This window comes from Antechinus flavipes, chromosome 6, assembly GCF_016432865.1.
Source record: "Antechinus flavipes isolate AdamAnt ecotype Samford, QLD, Australia chromosome 6, AdamAnt_v2, whole genome shotgun sequence".
Taxonomy (NCBI): Eukaryota; Metazoa; Chordata; class Mammalia; order Dasyuromorphia; family Dasyuridae; genus Antechinus; species Antechinus flavipes.
In genome coordinates this window covers 216,462,108-216,487,504 of record NC_067403.1, presented here as the reverse complement: position 1 = coordinate 216,487,504, position 25,397 = coordinate 216,462,108, and the positions used below count along the sequence as shown (strand labels likewise).

Here is a 25,397-nt window from a genome sequence, read left to right as displayed (position 1 = left end):
ATATTACTTAAATTCTAAACAAAAGTTCGTCTTAGGGCACCAAATAGACTGTAATTTCCACAAGAAGAGGGACTATGTCCCCTTTATCTTTGAATCTTCCAAAACTAACACAGTATTTTACACAATATTTCCTAAATAGTTGTTGGATTTAATTATTAAATTCCCTTCTCAAAGCTTTATGTTAAATAATGTTTAACCTAAAAAAATTAAATGCGTTTGAGGAGCTTAGAATTTTAAAAGAATCAGGTGGTAGATTTACTTTAAAACAAATAATCATCCAGCAATTTTTCTGTTTTGCAAGTTCAGGCTTCTTTGTTTTGGATTTTCTTAGTTAGGCACATCTATCATGTGGCTAACTACCTGACTCAAAGATACATCTATCCATTGCTGCCAGCCAAAATGGAGGCAGAATTAATTCTGCCTTAGAAATCCCTAATTAATTAGTGTAAACCCTAATTTTGTGGCATTTGTCTAGCAAAGTGCCAAGTAGGTACTAAGTCCGTAACAATTGCATGAATAAATGAATAATTTATGAGGGAATAAATGAATGTAGTAGAGAGAGCAATGCCCTGCCTTTCCCCAAAAGACTTCCAGCAAACAATTTACCTGAGTGATCATAGGAAAACCCATGATGAAGAAACAAACACAGCATCCTAGAGTAAAGACAGGCTTGTGTGTGCGCAAATATTTTGGAAACTCATCTGAGATGGAGGTCACTATGGTCTCAATGGTGGCAAACTGTGAAGGTAATAGTAAAGGAAAATGGTAGTTGTACAGCCCAAACAAATATAAGGAAAGCAGCCATTTTTCATTATATAAAGGAAAAAAGAAAGCTATTTCTTTTAAGAACCCAAAAGGACATACTAGGATCTTATCACCAATTATGGACAAGGGGAGCAATAATGTTTTATTTTTTCAGGGCTTTCTCTCCCACCTCCCTCACCCTTCCCCATAGATACACATGCTCCATTTCTTCATCCATCAGTGCACTGTTTTCTCTGTTTATTAGATAGCTATAGATTATATTATTTTAATTTACATCTCCTTTGCTTTCTACTTAAGGAGGGGAAACCCACTTTATACTCAACTAAACAACTAATAAATCTAGCTACACTACTTGTAAAAAGTAATTTTTCTTAAAACCTTGATCATTTTTTTCCTCCTTGAAACAACTGCTTCCTTTCTCCCATCCTCCAATAATTTTTGATGAGAAATTCTAGTGACAGCTGAAAATAAACAAAATAGTGTGTTGTTTTGAAATACAAATTCCCCACCAAATTTCAGACGTCTCTGTCCCTGTCTGTCTCTGTTTCATACATACACATCCCTACACCTTCCTTGGAAAATCATCAAATCCCTAACTATCCTTACCTTTATTCAACTGTTTTCAGTATCATCACCTCCACTGGGAGAAAAGACAATTCTATTACATCATTACCCTACATAGATCCTGATAGAGGCTGTACTTAAGCAAGAAAGCAAGGCTGCTTACCATGGTGTCCAGTCCAAGAGTCAGGAGCATCAGGAAGAAGATTATAGCCCAAAAGGGAGAGAGAGGAAGCCTGGTTAAGGCTTCAGGATAAACCACAAAGGCAATACCTGGCCCTGAATGAGACAAAACACAAATGATTATAGACTAGCCCATAGCGTAGACCATCAAAGGATAAACTAAGAAACACATTCAAGCATCAGGTACAGCTCCATGTCTGTTCTACCCAGACTAATTTTGCAGATGAGGACATCAAAGCTAAGAATGGAGAGTTAAATGGCTTCCTGGAGGTCACACAGGTGATAAAGTCTCATATGATAAGATCAGAGAGAAAAGCTGTATCATTACAAGAATAAGTCATGAACAACAGGCAAAGGTCTGTGGGACCTAGTTTTTGCTTATTTAAAATGGAGACCATAACTCCATTCTCATGCACAGGCTTAGGCTATTGAAGAAATGACTTCTGTTAAGGACTTTAGGATGTAAATTTCTTTGTTAAAGACTTTAAAAATAATACTTTAGAACAGGCAGAGACAAGTTAATGTCTTGTGCTAGGGGACCTACCCTGAAGTAAGGTTGTGAAATAGGAATCACAGCATCTGGAGTTTATAATTCAAATGTAACAGTACTTTTTTAAAATGAAATTTTTCAGGCTGTTGGCTCTTAATGTTGTCTAAGGCCTTGGGGTATTTAAAAAATAAGGACCTGAATAGTTAAAACACTGCAGCTTTATCGATGTAGTGAGCAGACTATAACCCCAATTTTTAAATACTCCCAGTGTGAAACATAAAAGGAAAAGTCTGAATTAAAATATGGCTTAATGCATAAAGGCAAGCCAGTCCTGATTGGAAGGCTGCTCAAGACACAGAGAATAGATGATCCTGGAGAGTCAGGCCATGTGCTTTCCAACAGTTACTTCCCAAGGATCTAATATAGTAAAAGGAAGGTACTCTTTGATCACAACTTGGTTTTCTAAGTACTTGGAGGTTCAAACGAGGAGTTAGACTGGGGCAGAAAAATCTGCTTTAAAATATTTAAGCTCTGAATTAGTTCATTAGCTTAATGAACTAATGAAAATTACATTCATTTTGAGCTACCACTCAGTTAAGAATAGGAACTGGATCTGTTGTTTTGTTCTAATACTTAGATTCTTAGAAGAGATAAAACTCAATGGCAGCTCTACAACAACACTCCCAAATGAAGCTTGAACCAGATTAAAATGTAATTGGAATGGAACTTTTAAATAAATAAAAATACAATAGATAATAGATGATATATTGATTTATGGTTTTCCAGATTAATATGCTTCCCAGAAATCTCAAGTATAGTGCTGATGACTCACATCGAAGTAATTAATATACTAATAACTATACTAAGCAAAAGAGAAATGAAAAAAGACCAAAAATAGCCCCTGCTTTCAAGGAGTTTACAGTCTAATCAGAGAAATAGTATACAAATAATTATGCAGAAACAAGATATTTCCAAGACAAAGCAGAAGTAGTTTCAAAAGGAAGACAACAAGATTAAGAACTAGGAAAAACTTCTTAAAGGAAAAAATCCACCTAGATCGGTTTTTCAGGTTAAGATTCTAGAAAAAAAATCGATATTTCTAGAGACTCTTATATGTTATTTTGAGCAGCAAAGCCTATTCCCAGAAGTCTGGACATCATTTAGGACTTGACACTAAATAAAATTTTACCAAGTCATTTACAGGAGATCCTCAAATTAATTTATTCTATTATTTCCAAGATGAATCCCATATTCATTGATTTTAAAAAATTTATTTACTGATCTAGGGACTATGCACACGTTATTAATGAAGCTTTGCTTTTAGGAGGATAGAGATCAGATCTATGATTTCATTACAGGTCAGTTTGCACATTTTTAAAGAGCATGAAAAACTCTGAAATAGAATGGACTGGTGAAACCCAATATATCAGACAACAACTGACAAAATGTGCCTACCTGCCTTCTTTCTGAAGTTAGGGAACCAAAGTGTAAAATACTGGAGATGAGGCAATTAGATAGCTCAGTGGATAAGAGTATGGGACTAGAGTGTTAGAAAATGTACTTTCCAATTTTGCCCCAATTACTGCTTACTATGTGAATCTGGACAAGCCATTTTCACTATCTAAACCTATTTCATCATCTCTAAAATGATAGGGCTAAAATTGATATCCTTCAAATTTCCTTTCAGTTCTAAAATTATAATCTTGTGATATTTAAATGCACAGTTAAACAATACTCTAAAATTCTGGGTAACCTCCACAATCTGGCTCCAACCAATAGAGGGCAGCTAAGACTGCTAGACTTGGAGTCAAGATCTGAGAGAAGATCGGAGTTCAAATTTGTCTCAGACACTAGATATGTAATCTTGGAAAAGTCATGTTACCTCAATGCCTCAGTTTCCTCTTGTGTAAAATGAGGGAAATTAAAGAAATTACCTCATAGGAGTCTATAAAAATCAAATGAAATAAAATATTTAAATATTTAAAATATTTAAAGTGACCCTCAAAACAGAGGAACCATATGTAGAGTCAGGCCATATGCTTTAAATGAATTAAGTGAATTAAAATATTTAAAGGGTTTTACAAACCTTAAAGAAATGTGTGTAGGTGATAAATACTAGCTAATAGTCATAGAGATAAGCAATCAGACACAGATCATGAGTTTTTGCTTTTGTTGAACTACTTTTTTTCCTCTTTCTATTGTATTTTTTGGGACTTAATGGTTAGCAGATGGAGAAAAACATTCAGAAATGAAGGTTACATAAAAATGAAAAATATCAACAGAAATAAGATGAAAACAAGAAAAAAAGGGTAGTTTAGAAGAGAAGAGTCTATAATATTGCATCCTGAAGAATCTTGAATCTCTCAAATTGCTTACCATTTAAAGAAGATGGAGGGAGAAAAATTTAGAACTTTAAATTTTTTAAATAAATGTTTAAAATCACCTTTACATATAATTAGAAAAAAAATTATTTTTTAAAAGAATTTTGGATTTCAACTCTGCTAATTGTCACCTGAGTTGTTTTGGTCCTCAATTTGCTTATTTAGAAGATGAAGAAGAAGACTGAAACAAATGATCTCTCTATCGCAACTTTATGACTCCAAATCCTATGAACCTCCTTAATAGATTATTGACACATTTATCATATAAATTTCCCTATTTGTAAATATATCTTTACAAGATATGGCTAGGATAGAGCTTAGACTAACATGGGCCTCTCAGTTTGAGTAATTATTTCTTCCCTATAGCTCCATCAGCAACTCACAAGCTTAGAAAAAGAACTTTAATAATATTCCCAGCTCAGCTAAAAAAATTTAGGTCTATTCATAGATTGCCCATCAAATCTGTTGGGATGGAAAGGTTCACAGGATGGTAAATTCACTTCTGCCCAGTGAGCAAAGCATCTTTTGGGGACAGTATGGGCACCTAGGAAGACAAATCCTCCCAAAGGGAAACTTAGCTCTTTCCTAAGAGTGCATAAATTCCCAAAGAGGGGGGTCCCTTAGGGCTCTGTGTGGAATTGTGTTCTGCTGCAACAAAGATGAGCTTCCCTCAGGGTTGAACTCACTTTTGGGGAGAGATAATTAAACCTTGGGGATCAGCTGGTTCCTTAACTTTTTGGAACTAAAATGGGTACTATTAGTGCACTAAAGCAGCAATTAATAATCCCTAGGGTTCTTAGAGAAGTTAACGCAGCTTCAAAGGAATTGCATTGCCTTGGCTAACCTCTCAATATCTGAAAAAAAATGTTTCAATCCTCCACCTTGATAATTTCTTACTCAATTCACCTGAGGGTCCCCACCTTGGTATCCCTCCCAAGAGTCTTGAATATAACAAGCACTTAAACATATTTTGTGATGGATGAGTATGAATAAATGGACAGTGGTCCTTTTTGTATGTAATCCACATTCTGAATTCCTATATGATGGAATTTGTATCTGTATTATCTGAAGAAGGTTCCTTCCTGGCAAAGAGAAAAAGCTGGAATGAAAAGGTATTGTAGCAACTTAAGTTTCTCTTGAATATTTGGTTGTTTCAGATTTATCAAAAAACAGTTTTTTTCTATTAGATTTTCCCACATGCAAGCTGATTAAGCGAACTGTGCCAAGAACCAATAGTTCTGAATGGCCCAAGGCATAATCCATCTATCTCTACATGTATTCATAAAAAAAAATCTTACTAAATTTACAAAAGATCCATTCTTTTCTTTTACAGGTAAGTGGTTCTTTAATTGCTTCCTTTAAAGGATAACACTATTAAAACAGCTTAAGTAGTAACTCAAACTATTCCTTTCGTTTGAAAATCTGCCCAGTGTCTCAAAAAATAGGGTCACTTTTGGCAAAGATTGACTCAGTATTCAGCCATATGTGGAAGCTCTTCCTTACTTCCTTTTCTTCAATGCCTTTTCCACTAAGCCATAAAGTATACAAAAATACTAAGGCCCAAATATGGTAGTACTCCTTTCATTAATTATGAAAACAAATTGCTTCAAAAACAACAGCAAATCTGTTTCATTTCACATTTATCTCTGCCCTCTAGTTTCCATCTATAAATATTCTCAAGATGATCTAACTTAGTTAACTCTGATATTTCAGATAATGTGATTTAAGATAATATCTAATTACTTCACTTTTAATGGGCTGAAATTAAAACATTACAGAGGACCAAGAGTCATTTTACATCTTAGAAGAAGTAAAATTGCAGGTAACCCAATAGAAAAACAAGTATAGATACAATATAGCATATTCCTAAGTGTGATGAGCAGTATAAATTAAATATATATAATTATATGTATGACCAAAAAAGGATGCAAATCATTCAGGTAGCCAAATTGAGAAGCAATATATGGACAGCCTGGGTAATACAATAATCTCCACAAAAATGTTTTTAAATGCCCCTAGTATATTTGAAAAATATATGAAAAGACATGGATAAGAATGACAAAACACTTAAAATAAGTGGTAAATTATAAAAAATATATATAAATAAAAGCATGAAAATCTATGGTAAAATAATCAGGATCCTGGATTTTTCAGTCAGAAATCTTGTACTGTAATTCCAGTTCTGCTACTTACTGCCTGAGTGATGAACTCACTTCCTCATTTGTAAAAGATCCCTTCCATATCTATAGCTATGATATTATCAAAGTACTAAAAGTATTCAGGGAAAAAATAATAAATCATGATCATTATCACTTGCTTTAATTAAAAAAAAAACCTCACTTTTTTACTCTTAAGGAATGAGTGCAGACTCCCTGGAAGCTGAGATTCAGGAAAACTATTAACTGATCAACTAAGGATATTAATAGAAGAGATATGAAATTAAGAAAAGTTCTTATAAAATGGCAGTAGTGGAAACTCTAATCTAAAGCCAGCATGGGAAAGCTTTGCACATTCAGAGTTTTGTTCATAGAAATGTGAAGGCCCAAGTCAATCATAAAATGCCTCCTTTACTCTTTGTTCTAAGTTTGAAAAATGGGAAGAATAGATCAAAGAATGGTAGACAAGACTAATAGCAGATTCCAGAATCTCAGAAATGGAAGGGAACAATTTAGTCAATATGTGACCATGAATCCCCTGGACAATATTCCAGAAGACTTCCAATGAAGGGGAACTCACTACTTCCTTAAGTCAGCCATTCACCTTTGAGATAGCTCCAATTGTTTAGGAAATTCTTCCTAATGTCAAGCCAAAATGTGCTTCTTTTAAACTGTTCCCATAAGCTGATTTCATTGAGAACTACCAAGAAAACTTTTATTTCCTCTTTGTTGTTGGAAAATCTTTTTGCAAAGTCTGAGTATTGTTTTCTGCCTTAATAAGTAGAATCTAGTGATCATAATTGAATCTTTCTTCTTTGATTGAAGCTCTTATATAGCCTCAGATTCATCATTGTGAATATTCATTCTCATTGTTCAGCCATAAGAAAAGCAAACAATTTTTTAGCACCAAAACTCTTCATTCATCCATCCTACTTCAACCAGCTTTATTTCTATCATTTGGAGAAAAAAATAAAGATTTTTATCATTTGGTTCTAGTCCCTCTTTCCTAGAACATATGGATTTACTAAAACATCTTGGTTCTGCAATCCAGATTTTTAATTCTTGAATTTGAAAGATCATAGTTTTTCCCAAGAAGATGAGATTTTTAAACTATAGTTATGCACAAAAAAGGAAACATGACGTAGATGATTGTAAACTGGAATTCCAAGATAAGATAGGTTCAAGTCTCTTCTCTGAAAAATACTGGCTAAACACCCAGCTGAAATTCACCTGCCATATCCTTTTCTAACCCTCACTATTCCTCACACCTTCACTCACATTTTGTGTATGTATGTGTGTGTGTATGTACATATATATAATTCTTACATCAAGTTATTTGTATATTTTCTCCCTCATTCCCATGTCAGGAAGTCTGTCTTTCATTTTATCCTTAGCACTGCACATAGTAAGCATTTTATAAATTAATTTACTGACTGGCTGACTGAATAGAAAGCTTTTGAGATTCCAGCTCTGTATCTTATTCCAGCTCTATATTTTATAACTTCAGAAAATTCCTTCCTAACCAGTCATGCTCACCATCACCTCTCTATGATTGTTTAATGTTTACTCTGTATTATTAACATTTAGCCCAGTGCCTGAGTCACGGCAGGTATTGGATAAAAGCATGTGTTATCAATGAATAAATATCTACAAGGATTTCATTTCATTTCATTTTTTCTCTTTAAAGAGAAGTAAACAATACTTCCAGGGTAGGATTGTGTAGAGCACCAAACTGGGAACCAGAACACTTGGGTTCTAGTAAATTAAAGTCTCAACTTGAATCAATTAAATCAATCAATAAGCATTTATTAACTGCCAACTTTGCACCAGCACAATAAATGAGTATCCTTGATTCATTCTTAAATACAAACTTGCTGCTTCCCCATTCCTGCCACATCCTTCTTGAAATATTGCTTCTCTCCCAGCACGCACCACTGCTCATGCTCACTGAATTGATAAGGAACTCCTAACTACAAAGGAAATTCCGAGGTGTCATTCAGCAGGGTATTAGCCATGAAGTGCCCTGCCATCCACCTGGTTCCAGGAGACTGCCCTCTGAGCTGGGCTCAGACAAGCCACCGCAGGTGGACGAGGCTTGGCAGAAATGCAGGCTAGTCAGCGTAACCAGATATATCACTGATAATGGCAAATATGTGCTTGATATCTCCAAATGGTCTGTAAGAATGGCAGAAAAAAAAGATGTTTGGCTATATTTCCCATTGCTCCTTCTCTGAGGAGAGAGCCCCAGTCAATTGCTGGATGAGGGAAGAACCAACCTTACCTATGGCTGTCTCAATGTCTCCTCGGAACCCAAAGTATCTTGTGCTATGGTCAGGTCTAAGAATCAGGCTCTGTAATTTCCTTCCCAGTTTCAAAGGCTCTGGCTAGTTACTCATTGACAGAAGGATGAAAAGTACAATTTATGCCATAGACCACAGAGTATTTACTTTCTGGTATAATCCAATTCTTCTCTCCAGGCAGATGGCAAATCCATTCTCTTTCCATTCCATTGGTTATTCAGTCCAGGGTTTAATGACATTTTTACTAAACACCTATTTCCATTCCAGACTTGTTTATATTTTTGAGAACAAAGCTTCAATTCTTTCTTTCTATCTCTAATGGAGCCCAGAACATTAATCTAATCCTTTCTCTCCCCATCAGCCAAACAAATTAGATCAGAATTATCGGCGAAGAACATTAGTAGTTTCTTTCACAATGCCCTGTGATTTTCTAGGTATTAATTAGAATTCTTTAAGATATCCATAGCTGAGGATTTTTCCAGCTGTAAATATTCTCATCCTTTTCTCCCTTTTTTTCACAGTAGTTCTTACATTTTCTCTTTTGTCATTCCCAGATGCTTCTCCAGAAATGTACCTGGGAACCTTTAGTTAATTTCATATTCTATAATTTATAATTCACTGACACTTGAATACTTACTAACATTTAACTTAGTATTTGCTGGAATTTTCATACAGGTTCCTTTTATTTTATTATAGATACTATTCACACTGAAGGATCTGCTATCAAATGACCTGAGTTCAAATTCTGTCTCAGACACTTAACACTTACTAGCTGTTATGATCCTGGGCAAGTCACTTAACTCCACTTGCCTCACACGTCTCTCCCCTCAGAATGAAGGAATGACTCTAAAGTCCCTTTCATTCAAAGTCTATGGCTCCTATTATAATACCACCAAAAAAAATGTCCTGGTAAATGTTTAATGTTAAAAAATTGTTTAGTGGGTTCATTGGAAAAATGAACCCACTAAACAATTTTTTTTTTGCATTTTTGATTTGCATTGTTGATACTTTCTTAAGTCTAGACAACTATCAAAACAATAAATCAGGCCATGATTTGTAGTGCTTACCAATTTTTCAAAGTGTAAATTTTCACACCGAAACTATAACAATCTGTTTTCCCAAGCTGGTTCATGTGAGTTACAGCACATCCCTGGACAAATAATTGTTTTAGTCACATCCAACTCTTTATGACCTCATTTGGGGTTTTCTTGGCACAGATATTGGAATACTTGCCATTTCCTTCTCCAGCACATTTTACAGATGAGGAAACTGAGGCACAGAGAGTTAAGTAATTTGCCCAGGGTCTCACAGCTAGTAAATCTCTGACCCAAATTTGAGTCTTCCTGACTTCTGACTCCTGATATACCCTCTACTGCCTCATTTAGCTGTCTCACATTAGTCAGTGACCAGCATTGATTAATTAACTACAAAAGGAGAGAGACCTTAAGATAGTTGGAAGAAGACATGTCCTGGAATCAGAAAGACCTGGATTCAAATCTTATAGAAGACAAATACAAGCTACATGACCCTAGAAAGTCTTTTCTCTCAGTTCCCCATGCAATTATTTAAAATCATAAATTACCGCTACATCTCAGCAGAGATAGTTTCCTAAAGAGATTAAATCACAGGTCATAACTGCAAACACAAAAATCTACAAGACACCATACTAGGGATATTGGAGACACAGTGCAGAAAAGAAAATCTCCCAAATAATCATAATCATAGAATTTGAAAGCTAAAAGTCAGCTTAGAGATTATCAGGCCAGCCTTTTACAAAAGAGGAAAATGAGGTTCAAAAAAGGTCAAATAATTTTTCCCAAGGTCACCAAGAGAGACAGAACTAAAAATGAAACACAGGTGTGTGGTTCAAAGCAGTTATTATCATACAATGGGTTCTCCATTCCATCTCTTCCCATGTTAACTTTTTCTCTTCCTCCTTCCCCCAAAGAAAACAAAAGATTATAGACATATTTTCCTAAGTATAAATTGAGATAAAATTCATAAAAATGCTTTAGAAATAAAAATTATTTGTAAAAGTAAGATATTTTTCTTCCTATTAATAGAGTTCCTAATGTTGTTACTCAAATGATTGTGCCTAACATTATTTTTAATCCTCAATATAGTTTAATAAATAATCTCCCTTCTATTAAAGTAGACCTCCCAACTTATTTACTCTGCTTTGGAATTAATGAAGAAAAAACAAGAATGGTGATAGAGGGAAAGAATATGTCAAAGCATTCCCTTTGCTACTCTGAAGACCTCTAGGATTTGGAAAATACCAAAGAAATCAATAAAAGTCATCCACTTTCCAATATCTGATCCATGGGTCTGATTCACTCTGGACCTGCATCCCATTACTAACAGGAATCACACATTAAGGACTTGAGTACCAGGAAGAGTAGGGAAGTGAGCATGATCCAGTGAAGTTTCAATTGCATTGTAGATATGTGTGTGATGTTGACTGTAAAATATTATCCAAATGTAGGTTGTATACGTTACCTTGGTCAGCCACATTCTCAATGTTTACTTTGCGCTCATTTGCCATGAAACCAATGACAGAGAAGATGACAAAGCCGGCAAAGATGCTTGTCGCGCTGTTGGTACAGGTGACGATGAGTGTGTCTCTGGAGAGAAGAGAAAAGAGCCATCATGTAATACTTACCATGTGGGGTGGGCACTGGCCCCATGGTTTCAAGGCTATTGCTGAGTCTTGCAAGTAAGGATTATATCTTCATTGTACCTTTATCCCAGCACCTAGCATAGTAGGAACCTAATAAATGTTGGTTGCTTGATCAATTGCTGAACATTAATCCATCCTTATTATACATAAGTTTCTTCTCCATAGCCAACTCCTATAGGCAGGGTCCATGTACAATCCCACCATGTAATTTGAGGGATGTATGGGAGTACTCTAATCCCGAGATCTGCCCCATTATCTTTGTGCTAAGACACTGTTTCTCTGGAAAGTCAGTTTAAATGTAATCACTTTCCTTGGGATGGATAACAGGGCAATCTTTTATCACCCATTATGGCGTTTGCCAGGATTTCTTTATCAGAAGAGAGCAGAGCAGGATGCTGAGGGGAGGGAATAGAGAACAGGGATACCCTTGGAGGAAAAAGAAAGCAGCAAAGGAGGAACCAGAAAGCTTGATCGGGGCGCTGCTCTGGGAGCTGATTATCCAACAGCAGCTTAGGGGGTCAGGGTACTGAAAGGTAGAAGAAGAACCCAAGAGAGGAGGTGAGAGGAGCTGAATGGAAATTTCACCTACTTCCTAAACATCATCTTTGTAGAAGCCCACAGTTTCCCCAAGTGAATAGGTTTGTCCAATCTGCACAAATGACAGGGATCCTGGATTCCTTCGCATTTTCCATGTGCCTACAAATTTTCAAATCCTTCATTAACAAGTAATTATAACATCAGTCATCCAAACACCTTGGCCAGGTCTTCTTTAATAAAGTCTTAATTTATCCTTCCAATCTATTTTGCTCTTCTCCCCTATAAATACCTCCACTCCTGTTTAATGAATCTATTGATTGTTTTCCAAACATTTCTTAGGCTTTTCTGCCTTGGAGCTTTTAATTTGCCTTTTTTCCAATCTGGAATGCTCTAACCATTCCTTTCAGTTAGTGAAATTCTTTCTATCCTTCAAAAAATCGAGAAATAATCCCCAATCATTCAGGAAAACTTGAACCAAGACCCCAGTCCAAAATGCTTTCTTTGAGTTCTGATAACTCTTACTCTTCATACTACTCATCTGGAACCTTTCATAGACAGCATTGCCTGATAGTCTTAAATCTTTTTCAGGTAAATAGGTCTTTTCTCCCTATCTAAACTATAAACTTCTCAGGTACAAAGACTATGTCCTAAATTTCTTGGCATTTCCCAATAGCACCTAAATCAAAATACTCCCTACAATAGGTTGCCACTAAATGCTGTCAAATGACTTGTCTAAAAGAATCCTCCCTCTTTTGGTGGATAGTCTAAGGATATTGAAAGTTGAATATACTTTCAGACAGTTGTGACTTATCAAAATTTTCTTTGTTACAAGGAAACGTTCATGTTGGTGGTTAGTAGGTACATCTGAGAATAATAAATATAAAAACAAAGGGCTACTGAAATGATCCAGATCTATGCTAATAAGGTCCTGCATCAGGGCAACTGCTCTGTGAGTGGAGGAAAAAAGGGTACTTACAGGAAAAAATCCCCAAGAGTTTTCAGTCTGGCAATCCTGTCCCACCACTGATTCCCTCCCTGGTCCTAGGAAAGCCATTAGCTCTTCAGTCAGGTTAAGAGTCAGGTCACCAACCCTAACCCCAAGACTCTTGAGTCCAAGTTAGAGCTCCATCCCTGTCAACTTCCTCACCCCTCCACTTCCACTTCAACCATAGCCAGGTCCCAACCTACCTGTAACAGTTGTTGTGGAATTTGTTGTAAGAAGAAAGAGTAATCAGACCTCCCCATGCAGCAGATAGAGAGAAGAAAATCTGAGTTGCAGCATCTTTCCATACCTATGAAACAAAGAAAAGAAAATGTTAGATTAACTTTAGGATCAAACTTCAATGGAATTAATGAGGGAAACTTTCCCAGTTTCACAAAATCCCAAAGGAATTGTACCAACTGCCATGCAAAGTTGTAGAAACTCAGCATGTGTATCATCTCAAAAAAGATGAATGAGTCAAATACATTGGTTTACAATTGAATCCAATGAGACAAAAGTTGATCTGAGGGCTAATTAAATTCTGCATAGGAAATGACTCCCTGTGGATTACACTGCATCAGATGATATCTGAAAACAAAGAACCTAAATTCTTTACTGGGAGTTTTTCCCAAAATCTGCAGGATGAAATTCAGTAATTTAATTTACTTACTGTTTGGAGAAATATATAGCCTTCACAAAATCTGTCTACAAATGTATAAACCAAAGTATAGAGAAAAGCACTTATTATTGATCTGGGATGTTTCTAATACATTTCTCTGCTTAAAACTTTAGAGATTTAGATTAACCATCCAAGAGAGCACATACTTCAGAAGCCGAATCACTTCTAGGTAATGAGCAAAGTTCTAATCCTCAGATCATAAATCAGCTTCCTATTTTTGTTTTGCTCTATCATCTGGGGTCCAAAACAGATAAACTCTTTCTTTCTTGCACAGGCACTTGGCTACTTAGTAATCTACTACAAAAGTTTGTTCCTAAGTAACAACTATCCTTATCTCTATCTTGCAGAGACAGGGTACTGTATAGTGAATAAGACACTGGCTTGAAATTAGGAAGACCTAAGATTCAAATCCTGCCTCTGACATACACTAGCTCTGTGACTTAGAGTAAGAATTTTCTACTCACTATGAATGAGTCAATGAATGTTCTCTTCCATATTTCTATCACTCTGCTTAATGATTACTTTCTTTTCTCCATTTCAATATGTGGTGAACATCTTTTGTCCCCTTAATGTGTAGTTTTTAATCATTCTTATAGGGTATTTGAAGGATAATAATGAGAGAATCTAGAGATTAATATGAGTGCAAGGGGACTTCACATTTACATATGTATGTAAATATACATATATGCATATATACACTTTTTTAAAAATACACTTATAAGTTTGATATGATTAAGTCATATCTGTAAGTGTATTTTCACACACATTGTAATTGTTGGTTTGTTTGCTTGTTCACAAGTCCAGCTGGGGTCTTAGATTGTACTATCTCAGATAAAGGTATTTGAATTAATGATGGACAAAGTCATTCCATCTCTCTAAACCTCCGTTTCTTCATTGACAAAATGAAAAGTTTGGGTTAGACAACATCTCAGACTCTTCAACTCCTAATCTAAGATGCTATGACATCAGAGTCTCCTTAGCCAAACTCCTTAGATGGCACAGCTATCCTACTTGAATGAGCAGGAAGTCACCAACTTCAAGCCTTCCTGTAACTCACCTACTAATACATCTGAAAGATCACTGGGTCTTGCTGTCAGAGCCAGGAGTCTTGGACTAAGGGTCCTTCCAATCACATTGCAGCCAAATCCTCCTATACATGTGTTTTATGCCATAATAACAATGATAGCTCCTTGAGAACAGAAACTGTCTTGTTTTTGGATCCCTAGCATTTAGCTCAGCTTTTGGCACATAGTAAATTCTTAATAGATGCTTTTTCACTTATTAGAGAGAGGTGAAATCCGGGAACAGATTGTCCTGTCTATTCTGAAAACCAATCTCTAATATTTCAATGCAGTCTGGGGCACATATCTGCCAAGATGAAAATGGGACTTGCCCAGTGCTTGATTATTCTTATTAAATATGACAAGGATAGCGGCTAGCAGTGCCAGAGGTATTGCACAATAAAATCCCCATCTCCAGGGACAGACAAAATAATCCTATATAGTCAATGTCTGAGCCTCTGATCCCGGGCAGTGCCAGAAATGCACAACAAAGAAAGAAGTAGGAGGTGGTCACCTACAACTGCAGGGACAGTGTCCTTTGAATCATGGACTCTTACCACATGCCAACATTGCAAAAGTCCTGTCCAACTTCAAGGTCAATGAGAGCAACCCATCAATTAGGTGCATAGTGCCAGCTGAGAGATGAATGGTTCATCATAGCCTTTCTGCTGACAACCCCAGTTCAACTGAGCTTCCTCTGTATTGAGAGCAATGACCATGTAAGTAGCTTGCCTCTATGTCAGCTGCTGAAGACTGACACCCAATGGTACTGCCTTCATAGTCACAGTCCCTAAGGATCATAAGAGCCTACATCTAGAGGAAGAAGAGACCTTCAAGGTCATGAAGTTTTACAGATGGTCCCTATGGTCATTTGCCTGAGATAAACAGCTGAGCAAGGGTTCAAACCCTCTAACTCCAAATGCAGTAGTTTCCATTGCATTACAGTGGGCCAATGGCATATTGTCATTTAAATGATTAAATCTTCATTTATCTTTTCTTTTTTCTTTTTTGTACTATTGGGTATTTTTACATTGGGAGTTCTTAAAGTAGAAACACAATGATGTAGCATGAGAGAAGTTAGGAAAGAAAAAAAACTGCATTCTGTGCCCATGTTGAGGCATAATTAGTGTGTCTGGTCCCTTTGGAAATATAATTACTTCATGGTTTGCTGAGTATGGTTAATTTTCAACCTGTGTAACTTGGCTTCAAAAACATAATCATTATTACCATACTGACATTATGAAATAGTCTGAATATTATCAAGGGAATTTCATTTTTCATTTTAACACTATCACATGACCACATACGAGACATGAGATTTGGACAACTGTTCTAAGCAATCTGGAAAACACTAAATATACATTTCTCTTTTTTCTGTTGTATTCCTTTGTTAAGCTAAAATTTCCTAAAAGTACAAATCTGTTTCCAGGCTTACATAAAAGTGTAAGTAATCATTCAACCAACAGTTATGTACCAGGTAGTATGCACACACTGAGGTTCCGATGATAGGAATAAAACTGTCCTTGCTCACAGGAAGGGATGTCCTCGATCCATTGTATACCGAGCAGACCAACTCCTTGAAATTTCCCAGATTGTGATGGGAAAGAAAGGGATATTGACAACCCAACACTAAGTTGGTTCTTCCTATACAGCTGCCCAATCCCATATGTAAGAAACAAGTCCAAATAATTAGCTAACATTTATATGGTATTTTAAGATATGAAAAAAATGGTGTAATAGGATATTATTATCACCACTTGATTTTTTTTTTTTTTGCTGTTGTAAAGTCATTTTTCAGTTGTGTCCAATATTTCATGACCTCATGGTGCAGTTTCTTGGCAATGATACTGGAGTGATTTGTCATTTTCTTCTCCAGCTCATTTTACAGTTGAGGAAACGGAGGCAAACAGGGTTAAATGACTTACTCAGGATCACATAGCTAGTAAGTTTCTGAGGTCAGACATGAACTCATGAAGATGAGTCTTCCTGATTCCAGACTCAGCATCCTACCCACTGAACCACCTAGCTGCCCAACACCACTCTACAAGTGAGGGAACTTGCCATAGAAAAAAGTTAAATGACTTGTCTAAGATCGCATACCTAACAAATATCTAAGATGGGATTGGAACTCAGGTCTTCCTGATTTCAAGACTAGCACTCTTATACATGGCAGCACCCAGCTTATTAATTACCCACTAAATTATACCCTCCACCAACACTGATAGCAGCCCTTCCATTATAATAACTTAATAGATTAATCCTCTGGATTTTCTTGAGGCACCCTGAGGTGTCTCAGGATCATATGTTAGTAAATAGTAGAGGCAGGACCTGAACCCAGCTCTTTCCAACTCCAAGTCCAGTATATTACTCAGTGTCCCTCATTATCTTTCACTAGAACATTATAAGTCAAATAATGAGCTTACTGTAGCATCGGTGAGTTTCTCCCACTTAGGTGTAATGAAGTACCAAATTCCTGCTCCAGCTCCTGGCAAGGTAACTCCTCGGATGAGTAGGATCACAAGCACAACATAAGGGAACGTAGCGGTAAAGTACACCACCTAGAAAGCCCAACAAACAATCTTACTTTGAATGAAATGGCTAGATTTTGGTACACATGACAGGATATACATTGTCCCAGCCAAGGATGATCTACTATAAGTAAAAGTGGACAAGCTATCAAGATCGCAGGTCTCCTGTTCTCAGGTCCTGCTAGAGCTGATACTGGAAAGGAAAGACCCAGACTGTTCCAGAGTTCTAGAGCAGGGGTTCTTGACTTGAGGTCCACCAAACCCAAAAGTATCCTTGAAAAGAGTTCAAGGGTGTCAGTGAATAAGAAGGGGAATAAAAACACATACAAATTTGAGCAAACCCTTGTTTTCTTTGTAATCTTATGTGTAATCTTATTTTGCAGATTTAAAAACGTTATTTTGAGAAAAGGTCCACAGGCTTCAGCAAATTGCCAAAGGGATCCATGACACCAAAAATTAAAGAATGCCTCTTCTAGAGGAAAGAATTTCTACTTATGAGAATCAGAAACATAATCAAGAAAGAAAACTTATCTTTATTGTGTATATCCAGTAATGGGGATGATGACATAGATATGAAAGAGATATGGATAATGTCATCACACTAATAGAGTATCCACCTACAGTGATATAACCAGAGTGTGTAATGACCCTTACCCCCATGGTATTTATAGAATTCAGACATCCAGCCTATCCTTCATTAGGCACTCTCCACTTTCACTTACATTTATTGCAACTCTAAATAGCACCACATTTGGGATTCAGAAAATAGATACTAAAAGGTAATAAGGGCAGAAAAGAAGAAAGGAATGAGTATTTATTTAGTATCTGTACTGACTTTTAGAAAAGGTAATAGTTTATTAGTCATGTCCATCCCTAAGAGGTCTGAGATCTATTACTAAGAAGTAGAGGTCTTTTTTCTTGTAGTGTCAAAATTCTTGTTTGTCAATCTGAAAAGATAATCATGCTTTGGAAACTAAGAGTCAGTCAATATTTTACTGATCTCATTCTGATTTCTTAATAAATATGAACTAGGGAAGGATACCGCTATATCCAAATATAAAAGGAGGAAAGATAACATTGAGAAAATGGACTATGAATCACAATGCAGTAACAGGAAGCTTTATTTATTTATTTTAAAGCAAATATGCTATTGAAAAGGATAAGCAGGATCAGATAAGCTGGAATTGATAAGATATCCACTTCTGACCAGTCCTTCACCATTGTATTGTGTCTGACTGAGGAATGGACAACTTGAGAGGGGCATAGGGTTAATGATGTACCAAAAAATAATTAAAGAACTGGAAAGCAAAAACCTAAGAAGTGTCCATGTGGCCTGGAAAAAAAAAAAAAAAAGGTTGAGTAGAAACTTCAAGTTCAATCTACTCTGATAGAGTTACTAAGCATCCATCCCAAGTACCATAAAAAACAACACTTCCAAAATGTCCCCTCTGATTCACCAACTGAAATTCAACCACTGCTATTTAACCCTCTCAGTTCCTGATACTTGCTAAAATGCAAATTGTACCTCTATCTACTGAGAGAGGAGACATTTTATGATACTTCAGTGTAAATGACAGATCTGAGAGCAAATTTTGGCAAGGATTGAGAGAGACAATCTGGCACATGATAGTTCACAGAAAGGCAAGAAATGGAAGCAGAAAGGCTAAGGTCTGGGTATATTGCAAATAGTCTTACCTAGTTTACTATTTGCCAACAACCAGAAGAGGCAGTTTGTTATATAGTAGGAAAAGCACTGACTCTGGAGTCAAGGAAGCCGGATTCAATCCCTTCCCCCATTCTTATGTGAGACTTGTGTTACCACGTTCAAGTCAATTTACATCCTTAGTTCTCAATTTCCTCATTTGTGCAATAAGGAATATAACAATCCCTAGATCTGGGATCCTAGAGAGTTCTTAGAAATGAGTATAAACTGATGCAATTTGAAATAAAGAGAATTAGAAGAACAATATATATAATGACTTCAAATGGAAACAAAAGCAACAATATATAGCTATAGATTGATTCTTTGTGATGACCAATCTCTATTCACAAGACTATAAGAAGTCCTTCTTCCCCCTTTCAGGAGAAGAATCGTGGATTAGATTTGCTACATATTACAATATGCTTGCTTTGTCGATAGGTTTTAACTTTTTTGATTAGCTAGAAAGAATTTTAAAGGTCAATACAGACAATAAAACTGAGGCCCAGAAAAGGTTTGTGATTTACCCCAAATCATGCTCAAATAAGTGATCAATCAACCAAGATTTCAATTAAAGTCTTATGACTCCAAATTCCACTGTCCCATGTTTTTCTTTGTGATGAAAAAAGATTGAATATTAGAGGATATATTGGAAAATAACAAATTTAAGATCAAAGGGCATCAATAAAAATGTTGGGTATTTGTCGTTTATTTAGTGTTCGTTTGTTTGTTTATTGTAGAGCTAGTTTATAAAGAATAGTGACCAAGTATTTTCAATCTCCTTTAAGACTTCAAGGAAGAAACAAAATCATCCTCAAACAGGATCTCAAACAGAGAAGAAAAAATTCATATATCTCTATCATTTTGCACTGACATTGGTCATAGAATTTCAATCACCAAATATTCCAGCAAAGTTAAGTAGATCATTCACCTCTGTTCTCAGGTACTGCATCATGATTACAGCCTTTGCAACCTTGGCCAAGATAATGGATGATTTGTCACTTCTTTTAAATATTTCCCATTAAAGTAATTGATGATTGATCCCTGTTTGGAAATCCTTCCAAGACAGGCACAAGTTAACTGCTCTGAAATAAAATACTTATCTATTAACTCTGACCCCTGAAGAACTAATTTCAGAAACTATAAAATTCAAGAGTCCTGACTATATTTCAGGGTGGTGAGAAGAAATGGGTACAACACCTTCCTAGATAATGTCATGGGATATCAGAAACAGAAGATCTTTAACATAAACCAGTCCAACTCCTGCATTTACATATAAGGAAACTAGGGACCAAAGGGCCAAGGTCAAATGATGAGTGACAGAGGAAGGATAACAATCTAGTTTTCCCTAACTCTAATCTAGCATTTTTTTTACTTACAATCAAATGAAAATTTGGCAAAATTCCATTTTTCTGCCAATTTCAGATTTTTCCTCTACTATCAAGGCTATTATTTTCTAGATAAAATCAATGTCCTTCAACTAGACATGAATCATTCTGGGTTCAATAATTATATTTCTACTCTCAGTCAAATAGTCATGACCTCGGAACCACTCTCCTTCTATTTGTACCTTTGTACCTAAGTCAATCAGCTTCTTTTAAGACCATTCTCACAATTGATCTTTACTGGTCTTCTTTTAATAATTACCAACGAACAAAGATCTCATTTGCTTCTGCTGGGAAGTCCTTTGACTAAAAGTCCAAGTCCAATGAGCCCTAAAGAGGCTATAGAAACATGTATAGTGTTTACTCTAAACTTAGATCCAAAGAGGGAGGCTCTCCAATGAATCTCTTGTTCCATATGGGAACTGACTCAGTTGAAGGTTGAGGGTTCAAGACTTCTCATATACTAAAACTACCACTTAGGGGCAATGTAAAAGCAAATTAGGCAGAGAATCAGGAGAGCTGGATTTTAGTCCCAGCTGTGCCAGAAACTAGCTAGGTGACCCAGTATGTCACTTAGCTTCTCTGGGTTTCTGTTTATCTGTAAAACAAGGGAAATGAATTGTACGATCTCTAAAGTTTCTTGTAGCTCTAAAACATGAGGCAATGGAAATAAGTTCACTAACATCTTGGAAGGTATGAGATTTTTTTTCAGTAGGAAGATAACAAGATATCAGTAATCTCCCAATTAGCAGAAGTCAGGAAAGTGGACTCGATGCAATGAAGAGTCAAAAGCATTCTAGAGTTCCCTGAAGTACCAGAAAAGAGAGGATGCCAAAAAAAGACCTCACAATTTTGCCTGATTTTTCTAATAAAGTGCTGTCTGTTTGTTTACTTATCTTAGTATAGCCACACTTCAAAGCAGAGATTCTTAACCTAATAAGTTAGTTTCCCATAGATGTTTATGGATAGGTTTCAGGGGAATCGGTGAACTTAAAGGGGAAAAAATTTTCTATTTAAACTAAGTGCTAAATGAAATTTAACAGCTCTCTTAGTTATGAAGATGGGCAACAAATATTAATATGAGAAGCTTCATAAGACTGCCAAAGGGAACCACAACATAAAAGCATTAAGAAACCTTGCCTGAACAGATAGTCTTAGATAAGGGGCAAGAATTTAGTAGGGGGAAGCCAAAAATCCCCACTCAAAAACAAACATTTAAAATCACTATGCTATTTATCTGTCCTTGACTTTTAAAGGAATTTTGGCATCCCATGTTAAATACCATCACTTCTGGCATATATTGTATGTGACCAGCTAACATCAAAGTTATTAATTAACACTTGGTAAAGATTGGTTAAATCAAGCTGAAATCAAGAGGCCATAGATCAGTACTGTAAGGTTGGAAGGGATGAGGGTGCCATTCCACCTTCTTCACAGCTCTTCACTAGCCTCATTTCTGGATGAAAATTTTATCTCTTTTGTCCTCCAATAACCTCCAAGTGGCTTATCACAGCCCAGGGCTCTGCTCTTGGTGACAACTATAGTTTAATATCTTACCACCTAGAAAGTGGGTCAGAAGTTTTGCTCTAGTAAGTAAAGAGAAACTCTTACTTTGCCTGATGTCTTGATGCCTTTAGCAAGAGATGCATATACAATCACCCAAGCCAGGAAGAGACAGACAACCAGTGGCCACCTGATCTCACCAGGATATTCAATCCCTGCAGAAATCTTCAAGACAAAATACCTGAGAGTCAAAAAAGACAATAAGTTAGGCTGCAGTCAACCAACAGAGGGTGTTTTCAACAGGACTACGCCATCACTCCCTTAATCCCTAAGTATTCAAAGGCAGAGGACTTTTAAATTAAATTGATGGATCAGTGGGATTCAGCGATTTAAACACTTGCTACACAAAGTAGGCATAACTCCTTGGGTTTAGAGATGTCCACGTTGGAGACATTCAGAATATTTTTACAGTCAAATCTAAAAGTAAAACACAACAGCAAAATCAACTACAGAAGTTCTACGATACTGTGTATCTACAATAGTTTGAACATAGTAGACATTGCAAATGTGTTTACCCCCTCTCAGAGCTGAGTAAGCCTTTCTTTGTATAAACCATTCTAAATTATAATTTACAATGTATATAATATCAACATTATATATTAAATGCACAATATATAATAATATATAAATTGTAATTTATGATATAAATTATAATGACTAGTACAGTCTAGAGTATATTTATTTAATGGTCAAGAACCACAAATCTATGACTCTCAATTCTTGTTGTCCAATGTAGACAGTCATAGGGAAGTAAAATGTGTGGACCCTGGAATATATACAGGGAGATATCAGCACCTAAATATGTTTAAAATTGAATTTATTTTCTCATCATTTTCCTCTTTTTTTCTGATACAAAATTCCAATTAATTGAAAGTTCTGATTGAATTCATCAAAATTTTCGTCTAGTGATATTTTAGTCATCACCATGAATAATAATGGTAGTATTACCAGTGGTTGCCGCTCTTGAGAGATCGGTAAAGCATGTTATTTTGGCAGATATGTATATAGTCAGAAATGTGCCAGAACCGATTTGCTTGAACCTTATGTCTTGCAAAGCTGCAAAACTACAAATCAGGACTTAATTTATTGTTTTGTTGATTGTCTCTTGGCTTAAGAATTTGATGGAGGAAATGTTAATGATGTCGATTAAACTTAAATGCATCCTACCTACATTTGGAGGGGTTGGGAAGACTAGGTTGTTGAGCCTTAACTGCCCCATTGACAATTATCACAGGCTTTCTCTAGTCCTTTTATTCTTGACCTCCAATTTATTTGCTTTTCAGCCAGACACATTGCTCCCACATCCAGCAGGACTTCATTACATGAGCTACATAAGTCATTCCTTAGTGGCTTTTTTTGAGTCAAGTCCCCAAAATGGTTTGAAGGGATCAATCTCAGATCTGAGACGAGTTAAAAGGGATATTCCAAACCCAAATCCAGATAATACCCCATGCAATCGTCTTAGGAAAACGATGACCTGAAAAACAGACAGTCCTGGCTTGAGGGTTTCTGCTCATTTAAGACTGGGCAGTCTATATTACCCATGACCTTAGGCTATCCGTGGTTTGTCACTGTGTGATATAAAAAACCTATAGATCTGTGTAATAAAGGAAAAGTGTACTAGCTACTACTACCCAGAAGGTGGTAGCAGAGAGCAATTTAGGAAGCACCGCAAGGACAAGCAGGTATAACACTATACTCAGCAGACCGGCATGATGACATCACCGGGAGGAACATTGTGCTGTGATGTCAGAGGTGTAGATTACCCTCGCCATGTGCCCTGGACACAACTACAAATGCGCTTCTCCGGATGCGACGTCACATGTGCTCCCGGGTGTATAGATCCCTGCTTTAACGGTCCATGATTTCTGCATAATGAATACCCTACAATGATGATGTAGTGACTTACCCTGTACCCCACTGGATATAGAGAGAGTGTTCTTTTGATATCCAGTTCACTATATTATTTAATTTGTCTTTTGCTTTAAATTAAGGTGTCTACTTGAATTAAGGTATCAGCAAAATATAGTTATCAATAGAGATGATGAGCTAACGTTTTGAGTGGGTGCTGATCCACTGATAACTCAAACTTGAATTAATTTTCTATATATGAGGAGGGATCTATCACTTTACTCATTAATCATTATTATTCAAACTGATTTTTCTTTTTCTAGTTCTACAGGGCACTATAGCAAAGTAAAAAGTCTCCAGCCAACATGTCAGAAAGAAAAAGCAGCATTTCCACTAAAATATGGAAAATGGGGGAGACGCGACAAATTGGTCATGTGATCTTCTGATGTACAGACTGGCGACCCTGGCTGGCCCCAGTTTGGGACTGCCTTATGTTCATCAATTGATTCCAAATGTATTCTTTGGGGAAGGAAATTGAGAGTCCTCTAAGAAATTCCCTTCTTACTTGAAATACTCTTCACTCCCACTGACGAATGTCTTGTTGGTTTGGCTGGTGAAATTAACCATTGTCAAGTTTGGATAGGCAGTCATACAGAAAGTTGAGTTCTTAATTTGTATTTTTGGATGATCACCAACAAAACAGGAATCTGTTTGGGAGATAAAGAAGGAAAAATCAATCAATCGACAAACATGTGTGAAACACCTGCAGCGTAGCAAGAATTATATCGGGCAGTAGGGATGCAAAAATTAAATGTTTAAAGGAAAGACTCATGGGCATATTTTCAGGAATTTTAAAAATGGAAATCATATATGGTTCTACAAAAAAAGTCATTTCAGGAAACTGCTGAAGGATGTCCTCTAGAATTAGAAAAATTAAACCTCTTGAAAGTAACCAAAAATACAGAGCATTGGATTTCAAACCAAGGAGGAAAAAAAAAAAACATTTATTAAGCTCTTACTTTATACAGAGCACTATGTCAGATACTAAAAGTAATATAAAAATTACATTAGGCAGGGAAACCTATACCAAAAATTTCAGTACATAATATGAGACATACATTGGAGAAGTAGAAGACAAACTGATAATGTCAGATCCAAAAGTAGTAATTGCTACCAATAAGCAGGGATTTGTTGGTAAATATTTAAAAATTGACTTCAGGGTGAAGGGAGGGAATGTTCTTATAACAAATTTTATATTTAATTCAATTATTAACAATATTTCCATCACTTTCTTAAATCTAGACAACAAACTAATAAAATCAAGCCCTAAATTTGTAAGTTTGCAGGTTTCCAGAGAATAAATGTTCATCAGATCTCGCCAACTGGTTTAAGCTGGTTCTAGCATACCCTGATAAGGAAAAAAAAATTAGCATGTGGCATTTCCTTTAAAAGATAGTAGGGGACAGCTAGGTGGCACAGTGGATAGAGTACCAGCCCTAAAGTCAGGAGGACCTGAATCAAATCTGATCTCAAGACACTTAACACTTCCTAGTTGTGTGATCTTGGGCAAATCACTTAACCCCAGTTGCCTCAGCA

At 36.2% G+C, this 25,397-nt stretch overlaps 1 protein-coding gene across 1 annotated transcript in view; it reads right to left on the bottom strand.

The window, feature by feature from the left end:
- SLC6A5 (solute carrier family 6 member 5) overlaps positions 1-25,397 on the bottom strand; it is a 58,889-nt gene that overhangs the window by 19,030 nt on the left and 14,462 nt on the right. Inside the window, 7 exon segments of the mRNA XM_051965112.1 lie at positions 607-738; positions 1,493-1,605; positions 11,336-11,460; positions 13,242-13,345; positions 17,199-17,333; positions 21,999-22,131; positions 24,367-24,508. Of these exon segments, the coding sequence (XP_051821072.1) occupies positions 607-738; positions 1,493-1,605; positions 11,336-11,460; positions 13,242-13,345; positions 17,199-17,333; positions 21,999-22,131; positions 24,367-24,508 (884 nt within the window).